The sequence below is a fragment of the Malus domestica genome, chromosome 11, assembly GCF_042453785.1.
Source record: "Malus domestica chromosome 11, GDT2T_hap1".
Lineage (NCBI taxonomy): Eukaryota > Viridiplantae > Streptophyta > Magnoliopsida > Rosales > Rosaceae > Malus > Malus domestica.
In genome coordinates, this window is record NC_091671.1 from 34,639,468 (window position 1) to 34,650,682 (window position 11,215).

An 11,215-nucleotide genomic window follows, 5' to 3' on the forward strand; every position below is an offset into this window, starting at 1 on the left:
TGTGAATCTGGCCTCATATTTGAATGGGATGATTATTTGAGGCCTTCTTGGTTTTAGGGGTTGTGGATAGAATTATTTGTGGCAGCATACTTTTGCTAACTGTATTATGCAAGAATTGGACTCATAGATCGGAAAATTCATCATCAGCTGCAGTTTGAAGTACGACATCCGAATGGTGAAGTTCTTGTATATAGAAGCTGGCAACTAGTTGAACAACAGCTCAGTTTGTATTCTTTCTACTTTTGACAGTCTTTTTTTTGGAGTAACTAGTTAATTAATCATGTATAATTTGATTAATTCCCCTCGTACAGTCGAGTCTAAAAATAAAAATAAAAATCATGTATAATTTGAAAGCAAATTTGGAACACTTTATTTGAGAAATATAGTTTCTTGTTTCTGCAAATCCATGTATTATTACGATATTAATTGGATATAAGCATCAACTGGATTTTCCCAAGTGGTCTATGTTTGTATTTCTTTCGCTAACATCAATTGAGACCAAAACTGGTGCTTCCTGCTCTGGATTTTTAAGTAAATCTGATTGAGTCCATTTCTTGAGCAATGTAATCAACAAAAGCGTGCTTGCTTGGCAGGAGAGACCACAGATTATACCAATCCACAAGCCCTGTACCAAAATAAAAACAGAAAACTGAATTAATTGAACTATTTAACAAAATAAATCAAGTTAAATTCTGCTTGCTGATAGATAAATCAAGAACTACAAGGTTGTCTCACCTTGGCATAAAGTTTGAACTTAAATCCAAGCAAAACAGCAATTGTCATACCAACGAAGTAAAATGTTGCCAAGTTTACGTACACAACTAAGTGTTGCCACCCACATCCTCTAGCCACACCTGAAAACCGGATAACCAAATTAACGGACACCAAGAAAAAACGCAGGAAAAATGTGAAGATTCAAATCAAATAGAACTATCCCTATTAGAAAAAGTGGGGAATTTGAACCTGAAAAGACACCTTGAACAGAATCAACTATTATTGAAATTGCAAGCAATGGTGTCATTGATGCAAAGTCCTCTTTCAGTACCGCGTAATTCGCGTTGCTGTCAATGAAGAAGCCAGCCCAAATGTTGTGACCACACACAAGAGCCAGAATAATTGCAAAAGAAAGAAGCACAGAGAGCTTAAGATTGACAACCATTGCATTCTTAGCTCTGTCCGGATTGCCTGCTCCTAATTCATTTGACACTCTTGTGCTGCCACAATGTGGACGCTTTGTTTCAATCCATGCAATAGAAAGAGGATATCAAAAAACTTATAATAAGGGAATAGAAGAAAGTACTAACCTGGCAGCGGCACTGAGGCCATATGTAACCATGTAACCAATTTCTTGCGTATTCACACTGAATTATATTGAACGAAGGCATGCAGCTTGAGTAAGCCAGAAATAACCGGTACATTCGAGGAGAGAAGTCTAAGAAGAAATATATGAAGCTTACCACATGGCAAGCAGTGAAGTGTTTTTTGCTGAGTTTGGCATCAATCCTCCCATGAACACCAGAATCTCAAAAGCCCATTCCTCCAAACTAGAAACGATGAAAGAAGCAAATACAAATTTGGGCTTTAAACTTTAAACATAAACATAATAGATAAACTTTTGCGTGTCATTGGCTTTCGTGTTGTTAGGCTATGAATCAGATACAATGTTAATCATATAGGATTTTCTCTAAATGCGTCTCAGTATATTGGCATGAGAACATTACTTGACATAACAGTAGTGAAAATTTTCAGAGGATTGCACACTTACCATTCCATTGTTGCAGAGGGAAGGGCCAGTTTCAAGCCCGTGAGGACATAATCGAAAGATTCGAATGAAAATCCTTCCCATGTGCTCTCAAAGCTCTTTGTACAATTAACAGTGAAAGCCAGCATGAGAACAGATATCCATAGTGAAACTGAAGCTGCTAGTGGAGCTCCCTTAAAACCAAGAGTTGTCCAATGCACAAAACCATATGTGATGCCAATATGAATAACAATGACAATCACTGAGAAGACCATTGGCGTTACATATATAGATTGTGTCTGAAGAAATCTCAACATGTTTTGCAGGAAAGCATAAGCGAATAATCCGGGGATCAAAAATTTCAAAAAAAGTGCTGCAGATTTTGAAATATGAGGATCTTGGTGAAGTAAAATTAGTATAGACTCTGTATAGAGCCAGATTATAGATATCAAGAAACAGAAGAGGGTCGATATGATGCAAGAAGCTTGTAGATAAATTCCCAACGTTCTATACAATTTTGCACCAAAGCCTTGCCCGCAAAGTGTTTCAAGAGCTCCACTCAGCCCAACCTAAGATAAAAAATGAAAAAGAGAAGACGAGAATCTTATTAGATTAATGTCTATAAGTGGCCCACGAATTGGCTAGGGTTGCGCCATAATAGAACAGCTTAATGACCGAGAAATTACCACGAAAGCAAAACCAGTAACATTGGCCCATGAATTGGCTAGGGTTGCGCCAGCTAACTGAAGCTCACCAAGGTGGCCAGCAAACATGACCGAGACCAATGGGATCAAGGAAAAGAACACATTGGTGAGGATTGTTGGCAATGAAAAGAAAATCTGTTTTTTGGCCTCCTCAACATCTACCAGTTTGTTCCACCACCTTCCTTTTGATCCTTCTTCTCCATTCCCACCTGCCTAGCTATAATCTGGGTGCATTAGTAATATCTTCAAGTTGAAGATCTTACACAAGTTTTGATCTTTTAATTTCCAGAGTAATAATTGCACTCTGAAGTTACACTCAAGGACAGAATCAGAATTTCTGAAGAGAGTAATGTAATTTATTTATTTTTCTATAAATTATTATTCATTTTTGTGAGTCAATTTTTTACAAATAAATACATAAATAAATAACAATACGGCAACGCAATAACAAATCAATTGATATATTTGCACTTGAAAGTTGAAACATGTAACTAATAGGATTGGAACTATGGTTTTTGAGTAAAGAGGTTGAAATTGTGATATTATAAATAGTTTTGCAATTGAGTTATATGTTGTAAATTGTTAAATATAGCTAAGTTTATATGCTGTAAAATTTTGTTTTGTAGTTAAGTTAGGCTGGCTATAGTCTAGGGGAGTTGGACCTCCACTTTTGGGACAATAATGTTATTTACATGCACATAAACTAATACATTCTAATAAACATACGTAAAATCAAATTGTAGTAGAAAGTGTGTATGCAAATACGTCAATTTTTGAGTCTAAATGACATTACTCTCTCGTAGTTTGCACTAAAATGAATTCTCGAGAAACGAAGTAATAAGAAAGAAAGGTTGAATGTCTCACCTTCAACAATCATTTTTTCCGCAACCTAGAAGATCAATGGAAGATATCTATTATAAAGTTAAAACTAGTAAATTAAACTGCTGAGTTGTGAGGAGGAGGAGGTCAATGACACAACTACAAAGTCCGAGAAATTTATATGGCAAAAGAGGCATATATATATAGTCTGAATATTGTCGTAGAAATTAAGTAGACTAACGATAGACTTTTCTATTCTTTTCTGATCAGTTGAATGCAACCATAATCCTTGATTTAGTTTTAAGAACTTCAATTATAGACTTTTTTCCTGGTATATTTTCTTTTTTCGGTCCAACCTTTCTGGTACATTCTTCAGTCGTAGACTTTTGGATCCGCTTCTTTATATATGAAATTGGTACAGTACTTATCCTTAATGTTTGGCAAAATTCCTAACTCAAAAAGTCGATGGGGCTAGGGAACAGATTCGAACCTAACCCTAATGTAAACATCCCCATCCCTTAACATACAACTAAAATCTAAACATTGTGTTTGGCAAAAAAAAAAAAAAAAAAAAAAAAAACAAATTCATACGTATGAGGATCCTTTGTAGGGATCATTCTACATTGTATTTTAACAATCCAACTATCTATTTTTAGGTTTATCTTAAAAAAATCATCTCTACAAAACATCTCCCAAATCCGACTACTTGACCGTTAGATTATAGAGAGTTTTAATGAAAACGGCTCCTACTTACATAATTTTTCTTAAACAAAAGCATCTTAATAGCCTTATTTAATGAATAAGATAAAAAAAAAATTAATACACACCAACTCAAATTTGTTTTAAAGGTTCTTTCAAGCGTGGCCGTAGGATGGATGTGGCAAAAGCTCGTCTTGTATGTGAAATTGTGAATCTAGCCACATGTATGAATGAGGTGATTATTTCAGGCATTCTTGGTTTCAAGACCAAGTTTCATACCAAGGTGAGACTGAGACATTTGTAGATAAGTTGAATTGTTTCGTTGTACTGAGTTACCCAATCGATCTAGTATGGTTTTAGGGCCGTGGATTAAATTAACCTGTGGAATCTCCTGCCAAATGCGCATACTTTTGTTAATTGTACCATGCAAGAATTGGACTCCTCGATCAGACATTACCTGATAGAAAATTCATGAGGGCTCCTATGCAATGTGAAATTCATGAGCTGCAGTTTCAAGTACAACTACTGAATGGTGAAGTTCTTGCATTCTTTCTTCTTTTTACAGTCTTTTGTTTGGATTAACTAGTTAATTCGTCATTTCCAAATGGAACACATGCCATATGGTACGTAAGTTTGTTATTATGAATTTACAATAATGATGATTATGGAAAATCCTGATTAAAAAGTTAAGCTGTCAAACGGGACAGCCTAGGCCACTTATGAAACAAATTGTGTTTGGGCCGACCCACTTAATAAAACATTAAACCCCGTGAAGTGATATTACAGTTCAATTGGTATAATATATAATGAGTGCTAATAAACTCACCATATTGTCTTATTTTTTTCACCCACATTTAGTATAATTTTAATGCCAATTTTACCCTCTTGTAAAATGACATGTAAGGACCAATTACAACTCTATTAATCCTTGAAACTAATTGAACTTTTTTAGTCATGTTTGTTGTGGCCTATTTTATCTGACAAGGAAAGGGGGCCAGCGACATAGAGAGAAAATTGAGAGATGTGTTTGTAGAATTGTGTAGAGGAATGTGTTTGTTATCCCCCTTACGTAGTGCCTTTATTTATAGTAATAACAGAGAGAAGAAATCATTCTCCTCCAAGGAATACAAGTTCATATAGGAAAGAATAACTAGAATCAAATCAAATCTAGGATTTACACAATCACACTTAAACTAGAATAGTTTATAACACTCCCCCTTGAGTGTGTGAATACTCAAGTAGATTCGACATCATGTAGAGGTTGAGGAAGTTGACTCGTCAGCACTGATTCTGGGAACACATTATTCTCACTAAGGTAGGAACTTGCTAAGGAAGTCTCACAAAAAAACCCTATGGCTATGGTAAAAACCCAAGTAGGGACAAAACTCATAGTCTAAGGAAAAATGCGTTAGAAATACAAAGTCAAATGAAACATCTACGGGACGTCATCAGGGATATGGTCAACTCAATGTGGGTGCCAGTGGAAAAAATGCTCCTAATCGTAGGGAAAAATAGTACATTAAGATCAAGCAAGTATACTTCAGGATACTCCCCTATAGTTTGACACAATTCTAAAGAGACCTAGCAATGTTATAACTCAGAAAGTTTACGCATACCAATTCCTTGAACAAGCGTCTGAAATGTCGCATTCGGTAGTGATTTGGTGAAGAGGTCAGCCAGATTATCTTGTGAACAGATTTGCGTGACTTCAATCTTTTGATGCTCTTGTTGTTGATTGAGAACTTTGGTGCAATGTGCTTGGTGTTGTTTCCTTTAATGTAACCTTTCTTGAGTTGTTCGATGCATGCTGCGTTGTCTTCATAAATCGTCGCCAGGACATCAACGACGAGGTAAAGATCACAAGAGCTTCGAATATGGCCCACAATTGCTCTCAACCAAAAGCATTCCTGAGTTGCTTCATGTAAGGCGAGAATTTTAGCATGGTTAAACGAAGTGGCAACTAAGGTTTGTTTAGTTAACTTCTAAGAGATTGCGGTGCCTCAAATAGTAAAGACATAACCCGTTTAAGAGCGTGCCTTGTACGAATCAGATAAGTATCCTACGTCGGCATAACCAACAAGGCAAGAATCGACTTGAGATAAGGGGGTGCGGCATTACTCGAGGATCCATAAGGATAAAACAAGCCCAAATCCATAGTACCCTTAAGGTGGTGGAAAATATCTTTAACACCAGTCCAATGTCTGCATGTTGGTGCATTACTGTATCTTGCCAAAAGATTAACATCGAAGGAGATGTCGGGTCTAGTGCATTGAACTAAGTACAATAAAGCACCTATCGCACTTAGATAAGCAACTTCAGGCTCCAAAATCTCTTCATCATCTTTCTTTAGACGGAAGGGATCTTGTTTTGCATCCAGCTATCGAACGACCATATAAGTACTCAAAAGCTTTGCTTTATCATCATTAAAGCAGTGCAACACATTCTGGGTGTAGTTTGTTTAACATATTAAGATTTCATTTGAACGATGCTTTATCTCGAGATCGAGACAGTATCAGTCCTAAATCTTTCATCTCAAATTCTGACTTCAAGTGTGTGGCAGTTCTCGCAAGCTCTTCAAGAGTTCCGATAAGGTTCATGTCATCGACATATACTGCAACAATTACAAAACCGAAATGTGACTTCTTAATGAACACACAAGGGTATAGTTAGTTGTTCATATATCCCTAACTAGTCAAATACTCATTCAGACGGTTATACCCTATTCTTCTGGATTGCTTCAAGCCGTAGAGTAAATGCCTCAGCCGAATTGAGATCGTGTTCCGGGGTTTGGAAATATTTGATTCAGTCAATGTAAGTCCTTCAGGAACTTTCATATAAATTTCCGTATCAAGATTCCCAAAGAGATTCGGAGTTACTACATCCATCAGCTGCATACTCAATTTTTTGGAAACTACCAAATTGATAAGGTATCGAAAAGTAATCACATCCATAACGGGTGAATAATTTTCGTCATAGTCAATCTTTGGGCGTTGTGAGAAGCCTTGCATAACAAGACGAGCTTTGTAACGCACAATTTTGTTCTTCTCATTATGTTTCTGAACGAAAACCCACTTGTAGCCAACGTGCTTCACATGTGGAGGAGTAGAAGCTATAGGTCTAAACACCTTACATTTTGCAAGCGAAATAAGTTTGACTTGGATTGCTTGTTTCCAGTTTGACCAATAAGTTATACGTCGACATTCATCAACAGAATGGGGTTCAATGTCATCGCTCAACATGACCTACTATATACACTAATGCATCATCAACGATCATCTCATTTCTACACCAAACATCATTTAAGCTAGCATAATAGACCGAAATCTCATGATTCTCGGAAGGTGGATTTGTCTCTTCAAGGATGCTTCCGTAATCTAAAATTTCCTCATAAGTTAGATATAATGAGTAAGCAACAATCGGATTCACGGTAGGCTCTTCAGATGCATGTGCCATAGGTTTCCTCTTCTGGGGGTGTGAATCCTTTAAGCCAAGAGGTTTGCCATGCTTATGTGTAGGGGCAAATGATTAGCTAGCTTCTAATGTACGTGGATCGCCAAAGTTGGCGTCCCGGGCCTCCAAGAGGGAAGTCTGTCGTACATTTGGTATATCCATCTTTGCAGGCATATTCACAGCTGAAATTTGTGATGTTGTCACTCATGCTAGATCGGTGAAAGCATTTGGCATGCTCTAAGCTATGCTCTAAAGATCTAATATGTGTTGCACTTCAGTCTTAGATTGAGCGGTGAGGGGATCTAAGTAGCGAATAATCGAAGAAGAACCATATCGGACATAGATTCCCATCTTACGTTGAGGCCCCATTTTTGTATGCAAATGCCGCGAAATAGGCACATAGACCGCACAACAAAAAACACGCATATGCGATATGTCAAGTTCGTATTCGGTAACCAACTGAATGGCGCTATATGGTTGGGTCACAACAAACCTTAGGCAGACCAACATGGCTGCGTACAATATTGCATGGCCTCAAGCAGCGAACGAGAGCTTGGTACGTATGACTAACGATTGAGCAATCATTTGTAAGTGTTTAATGAATGCATCTGCCAGGCCATTCTAGGTGTGAACATGGGGTAAATAATGTTCAACTTCAACCTCAACTGACATGCAATAGTCATCAAAAGTTTTAGATGTGAATTCTCCAGATTATCCATTCGAATAGATTTGATCGGATAATCATCGTGGTGAGTCCTGAGCTTGATAACATGAGCCAACAGTTTATAGAATGCAGCTTTTCTTGTGGACAACAAGCACACGTGTGACCAACATGTGGAAGCGTCAACCAAAACCATAAAATATCTAAATGATCCGTATGAAGGGTGAATCGGTCCATAAATGTCCCCCTAAATCCTTTGTAGAAAAATAGAAGGATTTGAACAAATCTTGTCATAAGAAGGCTTAATAATAAGCTTTCCTATGGAGCATGTTTGACATGCGATTCCTTGAATTGAACCTAAACTTCAAGTTAGTGGATGCCCGTGTGGTGATTTGAGGATACGGCGCATCGCTGTTTGTCCAGGGTTCACAAACGATCATGCCAAAGTGTAATTTCGTGCGCGGTCCAAGAGGTAGGGCCAGCCACAAAGTGGCTTTCTATAGGGCATATGGTCGTAGTATACAGACCACTCAGGATACGCTCTGTATTCTCTAGAATATGCTTCTGGCCATATTCGTAGGAAGTTATGCATAGAAATTCAACTTCATTTTCTACATAGGTTTTAGTGTGGTAATTATTATCTCTACTGTTCTTTAAACTCAACAACGTTCTTTCGAAACAAAGGGAATAAAGTGCCTCATCAATGGTCAAAATTGTACCATCGGACAACATTATATGTGCCTTACCGTATCCTTCGATCAGGTTGGATGGGCCTGAGAAGGTTGTCAGAAGTGCATTTTTAGATATGAAGTTAGTAAAATAGATGCGTTCAAGTAAAACGGTGTGCATGGTTGTACTATCTACCAGACAACTAACTTCCTCACTAGTCATACCTAGAATGAAAATTAATTTGAATCGGTCACATGCATAAAAGTTCTAAAAACAAATATCCATTCAAAATAATTTTAAGTATTCAAGTATGGTAATTAATTAAATATTAATACCCAAAAACAAATCACCAACAAATAATCCAAACATAAAGGAAAATTGTTCAAAATTTAACTAAAAACACAAGGGTTTGGCCACTAAGTGGAATTCGGCCCAAATGTCTAAATTTCAACTAGAAAAATAGTTTATGTCTAAGATTCTAATCTTCCATAGGGGTAATAGCCTTTTGAAAGTTAGAAACCTTCATCTTGGTACTATCCGGTTCATCCACTTAGACAAAGTTTGATTCAAACTGCTTACGACAAGAATCATATTCAACTGCAACCTTCTGAGGACCTCGGCAAACAAAGGACCAATGGTCATTTGAACCATAACGATAGCACATATCCGCATCCATGGTTTCATGTGCTTTACCCTTATTCTTGAAGTTTGGGGCCTTGGGAGCGAGGTTAGGGCATTTCTAGTCTTTATTTCCTCCCTTAGATGGCCATTGGCTTTGTTGACCTTGACGGGGTGGCTTCTGGCCGCCTCTACCACGCCTATGTTGGCATTTTGGGCGTTTGTTTGTGTTATAGTGTGCTTTAGGCACATCAGTTGCCACAGTAAATCGAGCTTGATGATTCTTCATCAACAGCTGATTCTGCTTTTCAGAGAGAAGTAAAACAGAGATCAAATCCAAAAACTTAGTGAACTTCTGAGCTCTATATTATTATTGCATGACAATATTAGTAGCAGAAAAAGTCGAATAGGTCTTATCCAAGAGATCCTTTTTGGTCAAGTTTTCGTTACAAAACTTATGAAGTGATAAGATTCAACAAACTTCAGAATTATACTTATTCACAGACTTAAAAACTTGGAAGCACAAATGCTGCCAGTTGATAGGATTAAAAGCACACCACAAAGTAGCACACAAATGTCCTATTGATTTTCCTTATTAACACTAAGATTTTTAAATTGTAGCATATGAAAATAAGGGTCTTTCCCGCAAAAGATTGTTTTATCTAACTACTTAAAATGTCACAAAAACTGGGCTGCTGTCCCTACTGGCCAGTCACCAAAACATAATTATTAGACCAACTTACACTTATCTAAATTCTATGAAATTTTATATGAAGACACTAGACACACAAAGCTACGCTCACACAATTTTTTGGGATTTTTGGAGTTGATTTGCTATTAAATTAAATCGAACAAAAACAAGACAGAAACAAATTTTAAATAGTTCACAAATTAAAAAAAAAATGAGTTAGGGGAATTGCTATCCACCACCAAATAATCATGCAAACATGTTATGTTTCATTCAAATTCCATTTATTTCCGGATAAAGATTCTCAAGTTGGCTCAATGTTAGAACTCAACCTATTACTCTTTCTTATGTAGTATGTTAAGAGAATAACGTTTTCAACTTAACTTAGTCCCTAGCATGCAATCTAGAATGGCATGTTCATAGATTTAACAAGTAGAAATCATTAAGAACAAAAAGAGTTTGAGTCATCACAAGGCATTGTAAGTACTAGCGTTGTCTTACTTATCCTAGAAATTGGTTCACATGTTAATCGCAATTAACAAGTACTACTTCAGAACATATGTAGGTCCTCATTCGACAAGGGCAGGCACACACATATTCATAGCATTAGAATCCTAGATATGCTTACTAAGTATGCATCGATAGAAAATAAATAAAGAATTCATCAATGAGACAAGTAGTGAAACAATTTTCATCCATTCATAAAAGTAATTCAAACGAAATGTCATAACAAACTTGCAATTATATTCGGGGCTTCAAAACAGCCCCTAACTACTAAAAATTTAGTTACACACAATCCTTAAGTTAAAACAAAAGATGGACATGAGTTTGAGAAGATAGAACCGAAAAAAATCGACCGAGGCCTCCTCCTCCTTTCCTTCCTTCCCCAACGCTGTTTTTAAACCAATTCTTACTGTATCATTTTTTTCTCCTTAACTCACCCACTAATAGCAATTTAATGATGACAATAAGTGAGAGGAAATTGTAAAACAATTGTAACTCTTTAGGTAGCCTTTATGCCAATTACTCCCTCTTAATCCTCATCTTCAATTCCATTCCCTTTTATATTTGAATAAGTGTCAGCTGACTTGTTCTTGGCTGCATCAGTTTTGGCTGCTAGATTTATTGGGTTTATTGCTTTCATTGCAGTTATAAACTGCTCAGCC

The 11,215-nt window shown here is 36.8% G+C and overlaps 1 protein-coding gene across 4 annotated transcripts; it reads right to left on the reverse strand.

The window, feature by feature from the left end:
• Positions 1-324: 324 nt before the first annotated feature.
• On the reverse strand, positions 325-3,550 carry LOC103448701 (protein DETOXIFICATION 19-like). 4 transcript variants are annotated; one of them, XM_008387970.3, is made up of 8 exons: positions 3,310-3,550; positions 2,428-2,654; positions 1,766-2,310; positions 1,458-1,544; positions 1,305-1,361; positions 964-1,214; positions 736-854; positions 325-625 (listed from the first exon to the last, which is right to left on the reverse strand). In XM_008387970.3, exons 1-8 carry the CDS (start codon positions 3,320-3,322, stop codon positions 440-442), a joined length of 1,485 nt encoding a protein of 494 aa, XP_008386192.2. In that variant the 5' UTR covers positions 3,323-3,550; the 3' UTR covers positions 325-439. The 4 variants fall into 4 exon arrangements, with proteins under 4 accessions (XP_008386192.2, XP_028944860.1, XP_017191257.2 ...); XM_029089027.2 differs by having other exon boundaries at positions 2,428-2,658; positions 3,310-3,549; XM_017335768.3 differs by having other exon boundaries at positions 2,428-2,662; positions 3,310-3,549.
• Positions 3,551-11,215: the final 7,665 nt, after the last annotated feature.

Bases quoted from the DNA above. Each gene is read 5' to 3' on its own strand.
- LOC103448701 (XM_008387970.3), bottom strand. The intron at 1,362-1,457 runs GTAAGCTTCATA...AATATAATTCAG, and splicing joins ACTTCACTGCTTGCCATGTG to TGTGAATACGCAAGAAATTG. The intron at 1,215-1,304 runs GTTAGTACTTTC...ACATTGTGGCAG, and splicing joins GGCCTCAGTGCCGCTGCCAG to CACAAGAGTGTCAAATGAAT.